Here is a 13,178-nt window from a genome sequence, read left to right on the forward strand (position 1 = left end):
TAAAAGTCTAGAAAAAACATTATTCTGAGCGCAACAATCTTTTCTAATTTACAATAATATTATTTAAACATTTAATAAAATAACGTTTCAAGTACACTATAAACTTTATATAGCCTAATATATAAATTAAAGTATATATAAATGAATTTGTACAATATTATAATGATTAATAGTAGTAGTACTAAATTACAGTAATATTAAAGTCCTTGGCATCTGCCTCATTTAAAGGGATAGTTCACCCACAAATGAAAATTTTGTCATCGCTTACTCACCCTCATGTTGTTCCAAACCTCTATGAGTTTCTTCTGTTGAACACTAAAGATATTTTGAAGATTGTTGGTAACCAGACAGTCGACGGTACCCATTGACTTCCATAGAAATAAGGGGGAAGTTCCATCAATATAAGATTCTTCATAGACTATCACACTCCGGTAAGACTTTACAGGATGAAATTGATCAAGGACAATTTGTGTTGGAAGTGCCAGTTGGAAACTGGTACCATTTTACATTGTATTTGGGAGTGTAGCCTAGTTAAGCCATTCTGGAAACAAGTTATAGATGTCGTAAGTTGCTGGTATGGGTCCACAATATCTCTAACACCTCAACTGTGACAAGTCTCAATTACCAAATGTTTCTAAGTGTGTACTTTCTGTTATAATGGTATGTATTACAATGGCTAGCAGGATTATTCTGAGACACTGGAAGACAGTGAAAGCCCCAGAACTGAAAGATTGGGCTAGTGCAATGATAGAAATTGCTTCTTACGAATCCATGCTTAATAGAGTAAATGGTGTCAAAGAGGATGGGTTGTCTCCTTGGGAAGAGTTCTGGACATATATTACAGTAACGACTCAGAACGAATAGATTGACACTTGTATTGTACTTTCTTCAATGTTACAACTGTGCCTGTACACTCTCAAAAAAAAGGTACGGCACTGTCACTGGGGCAGTACCCTCGGGTACAAAAGTGAAAAGGTACATTTTTGTACCTTACTTACCCCTAAATGGTACGTATTAGTACTTTAAAGTGCATATTAGTACTTTGAAAGTAAATATTAGTACCTGTTCACTTTCGTGCCTTAGGTACTGCCCCAGTGACAGCGCTGTACCTTTTTTTCCTGTAGAAATCTGTAACCCGGTATTATTGTTATTGTGATGTACTTTTGTTACCCATTCACCTTCCAAAAAGCAATAAAAACTTGAATTCAAAGAAAGAAAAATACTATGGGAGTCAATGGCTGCCATCAAATGTCTGGTTACCAACATGCTTTAAAGTATCTTTTGTGTTCAACAAAAAAAACTCATACATGTTGGAACCTTTAACTACTTACCAAGTGACAAATTTTTGTGCCAAAATACAGAGAATGCTTGGATGCACAGCCTTTGACAAACAAAATAGATGCAGGGTTCCCACAGTCATGGAAAAAAAACAAAAAAAAAAACAGGAGTTTTAAAATTGTGAGTTCTTGGCCTGGATTTATTTTTTTGCGCTTTAAACCGGCTTAGAAATTAAGTCAAGAAAAATCTTTGCCAATATATAGCACTTTAGTTTAGGACAAGAGCCAACCCTCTGTAGGCTATATGGTAAAAAGTTAAGGTGCATAATATGGAGCTCACAAAAACAAAACAAAAGCTCTAAAATAAAACCCACACACACAAATAACTGCGGACATTTATATTTTGTAGACAAGATACATAGCAGAAAAAACACTTACAATTATCTCTTTATAAAGAACAGACATCTTGTGATAGTCTTATTGGTAGAAATACAAATCAATGCATTGTTTTCCCTCTTTAGCCTTTGTTAAACGATTTTGCAACATTAAACAGTCAGAAGACTGAGAACAACTGGAGGTCATTTATTTTATCATAGAAAGACAACATTCATGCGATGCAAAACGATGACGAAGTACAAACGAACAAATTCACATTGTTGTAGCAAAACATCACGTTGACCTCCTCATTGACAGCAGCTGGAGCCGCAGGAATTGCCCTTACAGACGCAGCCAGAGGCACATTTGCTGCAACCAGACGGGCAGCAGGGACAACAACCTGTGACAGAGAAATAAGTTTAGCCACCTCGTGGGGGAAATTTAAAGTAAACAATTACTATTAGCCTATTAAATTCACGTACTCTTCTTGCAGGTTGTACACTGGCAGTTAGTGCACTTGCAGGTGGCACCACAGTTGCAAGTTCCAGCTACAAAAACACAGACGCAATAAGGAATTAAAATTAAGGTTTCTGATATACCAGCAACAAGTGTATAACAACTTGACTCCAAAAGTAAATTCAACACAACTGTAAATTCATTGTCTAAAACACTTACTCTTGGCGCAGTCGCAAGGATCCATTTTCTTCAAGAGTATCTTTAAAGAGCCCGAAAGTCCCTTGGAAATATCGCTTCACTCAGTTAGTAAACCAGTTGATGGGGAAGGTACCAGGGGACTGATCGCGCGCTGCTTTTATACAGCTCTGACTGAACACAGACCGAGTGCAAAAGCCCGCCCGCTTCAGCCTGCACACGGTGATTCATTAATGAAACTGGGTGCAAACTATCAAACAATCAAGAGTCATCATTCCCATCTTGTCGCATCAATGTGCTGTTTTTACGATTATATAACTACCGTTCCACTCCACTGGCTGAATATTGATTGCTGTTTGTTTACGTGAATTATATAATTCGATGATTTTGTTTGTTATTTTCATTTTGGGAGGTGGAAAGACCTTCCTAAAGTAGTTTGTTATAATGAAAGAGTTCATAGCCTACTTTGTCATACTTGCTCAGTCTTTGAGTTTCTTTAATAGTTTTAGATTGCTGTGAGTGAGGAAGGCAAAATAATACGACTCTTATTAAATATTAAAATAAACACGTATTTGAGTTTAAATAAGTTATAAGCCTAATTTAAGATGATACAGGCCCATTAATGACATTAAAGACACAGAAGATGCTCGCGGAGAGGCAATTTTTGATTTTATGAAAGCTTTATTCTCTCCCATAATTGTTTGTAAACAGTTTTCACTCTTTGCGCACGACACTAAAGTGAAACAAACTGCGTGTGCGTGACAGCACGTGCTCCCCCTGTCTGCACTCGGCGAAGATGCGGGTGAGACCTCAGTAAACAGAAGAATTGATTTGCACTCGTTTACTCACTCGCTGTTAGCCAGGGTATTTTTCCATTACCCATCACTTCATTACAACTGATGTAACGAGTGCAGAGTGCCCTTTGAATTTTGGGGGGTGAAGATAAATCATTTTAAGCATTAAAATGCCAAACAAACGCACATTTAGAACACAATGCTCACTCAACAAGTGGACATCTTATGATTCTGTGAGTAATCTGTTATGTTAGTGACATATGCTATTTGAAGCGACTCCACTGCCCTAAACACAGCTTATAACCTCTTTCACTCAAAAATAAACATTCCGTCATCATTTACTCGCCCTCATGCCCTTCCAAATCTGTGTTATGACTTTATTTCGTCTGCAATAACCAAAAGAAGAGATTTTGAAGAATGTTCCAAACAGTTTTGATCACCATAACTTCCATAGTATGTAGAAAAAAACACTAAGATATTTCTCAAAATGTCTTCTTTTATGTTCCACAGAAGAAAGAAAGTCATACAGGTTTGGAACATGAATGTTGAGCAAATGGCCAATCAGCACAGACAATAACATCCAGTGACGCAAACTACTCGACTTTTTTCTTCAACATGGCCGTTTTGAATTGAAAATATGGTATCATACGTGATTAATGTAATTAGCCTACTGAATGTGACAAGACAAGAAACGTTTTACGTTTTCGACATATAGGCTAAGTAAAACAAAAGTACATGAGTGCATATTTTAATGCAAATATTGTTTGCAAATAGTTCAAAATGATTACTTCCCAACTAGAATTAGACCTAGAACTTCATTCACTGTTCTATTTCTTTATGCATAATATATATATATATATATATATATATATATATATATATACATATATATATATTCTTGACAGAGTCAAATTTCTACTTTTTGGAGCCGTGGTGTGCCGACTTTATCTCTTTTTTCAACATTATAATTGATGCCAAACTGCCAACTTTTATTATGGCCTTTCTGTGAAATTCTAAAATCAGGACCCCTGCGCGTGCTCACTGCACATCCAGAAAACAATCCTCTCCAAGTTATGGGCATCAGTTTGTCCTGCTAGGTAATAGGCTGAATACAACACCTAGCAGCGAGCAAGCTAGCGGCTGCGGTAAGACACTTTTCCATTTAATAAACTCGTAAGTTTATTACAATAAAAGGAATATTGATATGCACATATTATCATCTCTAAGCACAGAATAATGTGGTTCTGCGAATTAGCTACGCAGAGTTAGCACCCCTAGCCAGCGCATAGAGAATACACTGAGTTGCCTATAGCATGGATCTCTGACTAATACATCGATAGCATGTAAATTATTTCGTTTTGAATCAAATTGGCGTCGCATGATTAATATGTTAAAGTAGAAACACAAAGTGAAACTTAAAAAAAAAAAAAAAAAAATAGTGAGCAGACGTGCAAACTAAAAGGATTAGCAGAATAGCATGCTAGCAAAAGTGATAATGCCTTGACAAGCTGCCCACTGTTGCTAGGCAACGGAAGCCCCGTCGGGCGAGAAGCACAGTAAGCTGTTTATTCTATTACCCAGAGAGAAGGGGTAGTTAGATGGGCTACAGACAGCACTGCTAAAGCCTGAATAGGAACCCAAATAAGGTTTTCAATTAATTTATATTCATTCTAATTACGTAAAGTATGTTTTATTGTTTATTTGACAGTGACAATACAGACATAACATTAGTGAGCAGCAGATTTTGCACATTTAAAATTTTAAAATGTATACAAAACTGACTAAACTATGTTATTTAAATATAATTTTAAAATAATGCTACAGTGACTTTTGATCCATGTAAGTGACAGTTGATTTTCTAGTATATGAGGTGAAAGTTCATATTATTGTAACATGTATTTATGGTATTTTCACAGGAAGCTTGCATTAGTAACATCTATTTTTGCTGTTGAGCTGTGCCACCATGTTAGTGCCCATCTTCACCCTCAAACTGAACCATAAGATTAACCCTCGAATGGTTGCTATTGGAAAGTACGATGGGATACATCCATGCCTCACTGCAGCCACACAAGCAGGCAAGGTAAGCTAAAAGTATTATATATCAAAATTATATTATATTACATTATATTACAATGTTCTATATATTACTCATTGTAATAGTTTCTCTTCTCTTGGCGTCAATAGCAAATTCAAAAAATTTACAAAGCACATATTTTGTTCAGGAATATTCATGCAGAGATTTCATTGTTGTAGTTGCATTCTTGTTTTTTTTTTTCTTTTGACAAGTGCCATTTTTTTCTCTAACAGTGTTTTTACTAAGCTTGACAGCATAGCCTGGTCTGAGTGTAACCGATCCTACTCGACCCGCTCTAAGCGGGTTTCGAACTGGCATCTCTGGTATGGGAGTGGGTGCTCTAACAAGGACTCTAAAGACCGCAGTCTCTAGCGGCAGCTCTTGCTAGCTTGCCTCAATTACACTCAGCACCCTAAACCTCACACCCATCCGGGTCACGGCATCAAATGTAACTGGTCCTACTCGACCCGCTCTGAGCGGGATTTGAACCGGTGTCTCCGGCATGGTAATGGGCGCGCTAACAAGGACTCTAAAGACCGCAGTCTCTAGCGGCAGTCGCTAGCGCACCTCTTGAGGCCAGGGGAGTGAGGTTTACTCACACAGCTCTTACTAGCTTGCCTCCGTTACACTCAGCGCCCTAAACCTCAGTCCCATCCGGGTTACGGCATCAAATGTTACTGGTCCTACTCGACCCGATCCGAGTGGGATTCGGACCAGCGTCTCTGGCATGGGAGAGGGCACGCTAACAAGGACGCTATATTGGAGCGTCCTTGTTAGCGTGCTATATTCATAGTGCACATAGCTATGCCAATCTTTATATAGCCTTCAGCTTTTCCTCCCCAACAGCCTTTTTTTTTTACATTTACAATTTATATTTACAGCTCCTTGTCCTCATGACAACAGGATTGGTTTGATTTGCTATTTTAGTTACAAAGTCTGTGATATTTATTGTACAATAAAGAAACTGAACTGAACACATATGAAATTGGACACATGGTGTGCCTTGTTGAAATACCTCAATTAATTTACATTGTTAAAACAAAGTGATTTTAGGACATTTAGGAAATTTGTATTTTTAAGCAAAATAAAAAAACTGTATCTTGTACATATTAATCCATTCACATTTTTCCACATGTTACAATCCAGTTTAACTTCTAAACCCATCCAGGTTTTTATCCATAACCCTCACACTCGAGGCCAGAGGCCAGCAGCCCACCGGCTGAGTCAGAGTACCCAGGACTCTGACATCTCACTCCTCAATATCAACCAGGCAGTCAGCTGTCTGACGGCTGGTACTCTGGGACCCAACACCACAGGACACACGCTGCTCGTAGGCTCTCAAACTAACCTGTTGGCCTATGACGTGCATGACAACACCGATGTCTTCTACAAGGAGGTAAGTATACATAAAGCTGCGATGTGTTTTTTTTTTTAATGTGTATATATAACATGGATTTCTTAAGTCATTGATACCAGGATATTGATGTATTATATATGAAGGTTTTTTATCCAAATAAGACAGAAATGTTTGTCACATGCTTATTATATAATAGGTGACTGATGGGGCCAATGCCATTGTTCTGGGAAAACTAGGAGATATCCAGTCCCCCCTTGCCATCATTGGTGGAAACTGTGCTCTGCAAGGCTTTGACTATGAGGGAAATGACCAGTTCTGGACAGTAAGATCATTTTACTTCTTGTATTCAAAATGAATTTGATAAATAAAACTATGAAGGATATTTATAGGTATGCCTTTATGTTTTTTAAAGGTCACTGGAGATAATGTACGATCACTTGTGCTTTGTGACTTTACTGCAGATGGCAAGAATGAGGTGAGGCATTCTTTTCATTTTCACTTCATAATGACAAAATACTTTTGTAAGTTATTAGAAAATAATGCTTTCATAAATTGACCACACATCCCATCTTTATAGCTTCTTGTTGGCTCAGAGGACTTTGACATCAGGGTGTTCAGAGAGGATGAGCTGGTGACTGAGATGGCAGAAAATGAGGTATGAATTATGACATTGTTGGTTGATAGTTGGATATATATATATATATATATATATAATTTTTTTTTTTTTTTTTTTGAAAATTTTCCTTATTTAAACAGTTATTGTTTTCTGTTTCTTTCAGACAGTCACGTCACTCTGTCACATGCACGGCAGCAGGTTTGGTTATGCTCTGGCCAATGGCACAGTAGGAGTATATGACCGCACTGCACGGTACTGGAGGATCAAGGTAGTGCATTTGGGTCTATTCAAAATTAAACCTGAATCAGCATTTTTCCCCTAGAGGAACATGATCATTAATCAACATAAATGAGTTAGAATAATTTTTCTTTTTTTCCCCCTCACAGTCTAAAAATCATGCCATGAGTATCCATGCCTTTGATCTTAATGCTGATGGTGTTGTTGAGCTCATAACTGGGTGGTCCAATGGAAAGGTCAGTCTTTTAGCAATGACATTCAGAGGCTGTGCACTAAACCATTTTCAACTAAAAAACTTTTTTGGTCATTCATTTACACAACAACAGCATTTTGGGGGCCTGAAAATGCAAACATTTGAAAATGTGTTTCAAAATGTTTTTGAAAACTATGCCATTATTGTCTCTGTGTAAACTACAGACATGCAAACTTGTGAAAACAATGACGTCATTTGCGTGCTTATTACGTGTTCAGTCCAAGTGTGCCACACAAGTCCTGAAAAGTAAACCCAAAAGGTTTTGATCGCCCCCAGGTGGCTGGATGCAGTATAGCTCATAAACCCCGCCCTCTCCATGTAATCGAATGGGATGTGAGACAAACTAATCAAATTACACTTCAAATACATTTTTTCCAAAGGTGGTTTCTGTCATTTTAGGTAGTTTGTATTTATGTAAATTCCAGTGTTGGTTTTTTAAATAAATTTGGGTTTAAAGTTATTTTTTGATGCAATAAACACAGAGGTTTGACCTCATGATTGACAGCTGAGATTGACAGCTTCTCTGAGAAAAGTAGTCACTGAGGCACCAACTGACTTTTTTCGGGAGGAGATTGGAGCTTCAACTTTAATTTCTACATTTTCATAACTGTTTATTTCACACGACATAATAAGTTGTTCTGCAGTAAACTGTACTAACCGATTCTGCGGGAGTGTGGGCGGAACCTTGATACCATGCCTCCACTTAATGCTCAGACTCGGGCTCCAAGATGTCAGCGCCATATTCGGACATTGGCGGCTTCACTTTTCTACAATGATAGAGAGTGAAGGTGCATCGTCCATTATTTTTTACAGTCTGTGGTTCCGTCTATAGGTGTATAGTGTTTCTTTACAAAGTGACATCGCCAGCTACTGGCCTGGCATGCATAATACAGCGTTTTTTTTTGTCGCTTTTGAAGATCTGTGTGAACAGGGATCATTTTAACACTGTTGTCATCTGTACGCGCAAAAACGCAAAGGAAAAACTTTTTTAGTACATCGTTGTTGTGTACCCTCACATTTAACTTACCGAGGTTTTTGCAGTATGGGTAAAAAGATACGATTCCCTGTGATTCCATATCTAGATTGATGCTCGCAGTGATCGCACTGGTGAAGTGATCTTCAAGGATAACTTCTCATCCTCTGTGGCTGGGGTTGTTGAGGGAGACTACCGCATGGATGGACAGATTCAGCTTATATGCACCTCTGTGGAGGGAGAGGGTGAGATGACGGACCTTTATTGTAAATGCATGTTGCCTTTGAGAATTAGTTCATCATACTTGTGTCATCCTACAGTACGTGGTTATCTGCCTGCCAGTAAGGAGATGAAGGGAAACCTAATGGATGCAAGTGTAGAACAAGACCTGATCAGGGAGCTAAGCCAACGTAAACAGAACTTGATGCTGGAATTACGAAACTACGAGGAAAATTCCAAGGTTATACATGCAATTATTTAGTAAAAGGTTAGTAATGTATATTGATGTTCTGGATGCAGTTTTTAGTGAGTGAAATTTGTTTGACATAGGCTCTTCCTGGAGCTTCGGAGGGGGAATCTAAGATGGGTGTAATTCCAGCTAACACGCAGCTCCAGACAGCCCTATCTGTACGAAGAGCCACAGAGAGCCAGAGAGCTCACATAGAGCTCAACATCTCCACTCCGAATGGTAAGGTTAAACCAGCTTAGCTCAGTTGCAACACTTTTTATCTGCACTACAGCTGATCTAATATGTTTTTTTTTTTTTTAGATAAATTATATAAACGTCATAGAAGCCACATTAAAATTTGTCTTACTCTGTTTGACATGAAAAAGAGCACCACACAATAACATAAATTAAAATGAGGGAACAAATAAGTAAAATGTAGCCACAGTTAGAATGAATTAGAACGATTACTAAATTATTTTATAACAAATTAGTACAATTCGTGGCCACAATATAAGGTTATTATTTTTATTTTTTTTGCATGTCATGTGTTGGGCTTAAATTTTAAATTAAAAGTTTTAAATAATAATATTATCATATTCTTTTTGCTGCCCTCCTTCAGAAACAATCATTAGAGCCGTGCTGATATTTGCTGAGGGGATTTTTGAAGGCGAGAGTCACGTTGTTCACCCTAGTGCTCAAAATCTCTCTGGCTGTGTCCGTGTCCCCATCATTCCTCCAAAAGACATTCCAGTTGACCTTCACATCAAAGCCTTTGTGGGAGGAAAGACAAGGTACACACATCTAAAATATCATCATGACAATGGTCAAACTTCATTATATCGATTACATTTTGAGGATTCATTCAACTACCAAAAATGCCTGAAAATTGATAGTTATTTTAAGTTTAAGGTGAAGGAATCATGAAAGAATACAGTGGAAGAATTTCAAAGAAATCATGACGGAGCATTTTTCTCTTCTTCTTCTCCATTTACTCCAGTACACAGTTCCACGTATTTGAAATCACACGTCAGCTGCCTCGTTTCTCAATGTATGACCTTAACGTTGACTCCTCAGCCGCAGAACCCACAGGAAAAGTCACATTCAGCATCAATGACAGACCTCAGAGGGTAAAAGGACGCATTCACTCATAATGGAGCTGTGTGTGCATGACGTGACAAAAAACAAAATGCCAATTGTGCCGTGTGTTGTATATCATAGTGTTGATGAAATATGAAGCATCCATCTATGTCTCCAGGTAGTCATGTGGCTAAACCAGAACTTTCTGCTGCCCGAGGGCATTGACAGTCCAGACATCACCTTCACCGCACTGCGTGGAGGAGGTCTTCTGAGAATCAATATGCAGCCTAGTGGAGAGGTACTTTTATTGTGTGTTTGTCAGTATTTGTGAGCTACTTACTCTTCATGAATCAGAAATCTCTCTAACCAAGTTCTGCCCCATCAGATCACATTGAGAACAGATGACATTGATCTGGCAGGAGATCTGATCCAGTCACTTGCCTCTTTTCTGGCCATTGAAGACTTGCAGGCTGAAGCTGACTTCCCTGTCTACTTCAAAGAGCTACGAACCACTCTCACTGAGGTTAAGAATAGCAACATCACCATTAAGATAATCATTTTTAGAAGTCTTTTAACTGCAAACATCCTTTTTTTTTCGTGTTAGGTGGATGAGTTTCACTCGGTGCATCAAAAGCTCACAGCAGCAATGGCAGATCATTCCAACTATATAAGAAATATGCTGGTGCAGGCAGAAGATGCCAGACTCATGGGTGATTGGTGAGCATCTTAGTTTGATTCATCAGTCCTCTCACTTTCTCAAACACGTACTCACAGAAATGATATTCTGTTTTCTAGGAGAAACATGAAGAAACGCTACATTGAGCTGTATGACCTCAACAGAGATTTGATTAATGAATATAAAATCAGGTCTAATAATCACAATGCCCTCCTCGCACGGCTGAAATCAGTTAACCAGGCCATCCAAAGGGCAGGGAGATTAAGAGGTGGGTGGATTTTACTAAGACGACACCTAATAACACAGTTAATGAGTATTCATAGTTTTCACGTGATGTCACATTGTATAGGAATGCCCACCCGGAGGGCAAAACAAGGTTTTCCTCCACTGCCCGGCAGTTATTTTTTACCAGGTTTGTAATGTACTAAAACAGTAATATTAAAAGTTTCAGTATACACCTAATTGATGATGCATGCTGTGTACAGGCAAGAAGAATATGAACAAAACATGCTAAAATGCATGCTAAAAACCGTTATAAAGACATGGCTTAAATGATTAGTTCACTCCAGAATTAAAATATCCTGATAATTTACTCACCCCCATGTCATCCAAGATATTCATGTCTTTCTTTTATCAATCGAAAAGAAATCAAGGTTTTTAAGGAAAACATTTCAGGATTTTTCTCCATATAGGGGACTTGAACAGTTACCAATGAGTTGAAGGTCCAAATTGCAGTTTCAGTGCAGCTTCAAAGGGCTCTACACGATCCCAGCCGAGGAATAAGGGTCTAATCTAGCGAAATGATCTGTCATTTTCTAAAAAAAAAAAAAAAAAAATGTATATACTTTTTAACCACAAATGCTTGTCTTGCACTAGCTCTGCGAAGCGTGTCCATGACTTCACACATTATGTAATCACGTTGGAAAGGTCACGCGTGACATGGCAGAAATACTGACCCCCGCTGGGCCAGTGCAAGATGAGCATTTGTAGCTACAAAGTATATACATTTTTAATTTTGTTTAGAAAATGACTGATCGTTTTGCTAGATAAGACCCTTATTCCTCGTCTGGGATTGTGTAGAGCCCTTTGAAGCTGCACTGAAACTGCAATTTGGACCTTCAACCCATTGGTAACTGTTGAAGTCTCCTATATGGAGAAAATCCTGGAATGTTTTCCTCAAAAACCTTAATTTCTTTTTGACTGAAGAAAGCAAGACATGAACATCTTGGATGACACGGGGGTGAGTAAATTATTCGCAAATTTTAATTCTGGAGTGAACTAATCCTTTAGTGCGGCTTAATGCATTAAGACAGTGATATTAGAGGATCAAATTCAGTATACATTAATAAAATCTACTGTGTACAGGCAAGCAGACACGTTAGTTTCATGTTAAGAGTTCCCATATAAAACCTTTTTAAAGTACAAACTTAACATGAAATGTAGCATGTTTGGATTCATATTCTGTTTGCCTGTATATAGTATGCATCTTCAATAAGGTGTATACTGAATTTGATCTTTTAATATCACTGTCTTGATATATTAAGCCACATTAAGCATTTTAGAATGTCCCACTATTTTTAGTGATTGAAATACTGTGCCTGGTGCTTTATATGGATCACAAGTGCTCCAAACTTGCAGTTTGTTCAAATATCTTTTTTTCTTCTTTTAAATATTTGTGGCTTGAAACGAAAAATTGACAGGTTTGGGCTGCACTTCTATGGATGTTTTGCCTTCCAGGTGCCAGTCATGTGACACAAAACTATGAATAGCTTAAATGGTCTTAGCTCTTTTTTTTTTTTTTTTTGGCATTTAATTGTAATTACGCTTATAATTAATTAATTTACAATTATGCTTTTCAGTGGGAAAACCCAAAACTCAGGTTATCACTGCCTGTCGAGATGCTATCAAGAACAACAACATCAATGCTTTTTTTAAGATCATGAGAGCAGGGACTACTTCCTCCTGAGGAACATCTGGTCCTAAATGACCTTAAAGTGCAGAAGTCTGGAAGATCAGACCACATTCCTGGGGGAGACCTCCAAAACCGGCTCAGAAAGTGCCCAGTAGCCTGCTGGGAAATGAAAAAGCCTGCATGAGGGGATATATTTTGAATCCAGCCCTCACTGGCAGCAGTTTTGTGTTAGAGGAATAACTGGGTTGGTCTGTCAGTAACTGTAAAGTCTTAGCCAAAAAGTGATAGCCAAAGAGACTGTATTTTGTGTACCAATGTGTGTGCAAATCGAGTGGTTTTATCTGTATTCAAGCAAGATCTACATTAAATTATTATATAAATGTGTCTGTTTTCATTCTATCTGTGCTGTTGAAAAGTAAACCGTTGCAGCTAGTTTATTTTCCATTATGAAAGAGAGA

The 13,178-nt window shown here is 38.0% G+C and overlaps 2 protein-coding genes across 5 annotated transcripts; one reads left to right on the plus strand and one right to left on the minus strand.

Moving 5' to 3' along the window:
• Window positions 1-1,660: 1,660 nt before the first annotated feature.
• On the minus strand, window positions 1,661-2,534 carry mt2 (metallothionein 2). Its single transcript, XM_051869745.1, has 3 exons — window positions 2,328-2,534; window positions 2,135-2,200; window positions 1,661-2,052 (listed from the first exon to the last, which is right to left on the minus strand). Exons 1-3 carry the CDS (start codon window positions 2,350-2,352, stop codon window positions 1,961-1,963), a joined length of 183 nt encoding a protein of 60 aa, XP_051725705.1. The 5' UTR covers window positions 2,353-2,534; the 3' UTR covers window positions 1,661-1,960.
• Window positions 2,535-3,082: 548 nt separating this feature from the next.
• On the plus strand, window positions 3,083-13,104 carry bbs2 (Bardet-Biedl syndrome 2). Of its 4 annotated transcripts, none has more exons than XM_051869739.1 (18): window positions 3,083-3,105; window positions 5,014-5,177; window positions 6,340-6,567; window positions 6,725-6,850; window positions 6,941-7,003; window positions 7,106-7,183; window positions 7,308-7,412; window positions 7,531-7,617; window positions 8,717-8,852; window positions 8,928-9,067; window positions 9,157-9,295; window positions 9,675-9,846; window positions 10,053-10,182; window positions 10,311-10,430; window positions 10,518-10,655; window positions 10,737-10,849; window positions 10,928-11,076; window positions 12,668-13,104. In XM_051869739.1, exons 2-18 carry the CDS (start codon window positions 5,061-5,063, stop codon window positions 12,772-12,774), a joined length of 2,148 nt encoding a protein of 715 aa, XP_051725699.1. In that variant the 5' UTR covers window positions 3,083-3,105; window positions 5,014-5,060; the 3' UTR covers window positions 12,775-13,104. The 4 variants fall into 4 exon arrangements, with proteins under 4 accessions (XP_051725699.1, XP_051725698.1, XP_051725696.1 ...); XM_051869738.1 differs by lacking the exon at window positions 3,083-3,105 and adding an exon at window positions 3,189-3,330; XM_051869736.1 differs by lacking the exon at window positions 3,083-3,105 and adding an exon at window positions 4,084-4,242.
• The last annotated feature ends 74 nt before the right edge of the window (window positions 13,105-13,178 follow it).

Source organism: Ctenopharyngodon idella, chromosome 18, assembly GCF_019924925.1.
Source record: "Ctenopharyngodon idella isolate HZGC_01 chromosome 18, HZGC01, whole genome shotgun sequence".
Classification (NCBI taxonomy): domain Eukaryota; kingdom Metazoa; phylum Chordata; class Actinopteri; order Cypriniformes; family Xenocyprididae; genus Ctenopharyngodon; species Ctenopharyngodon idella.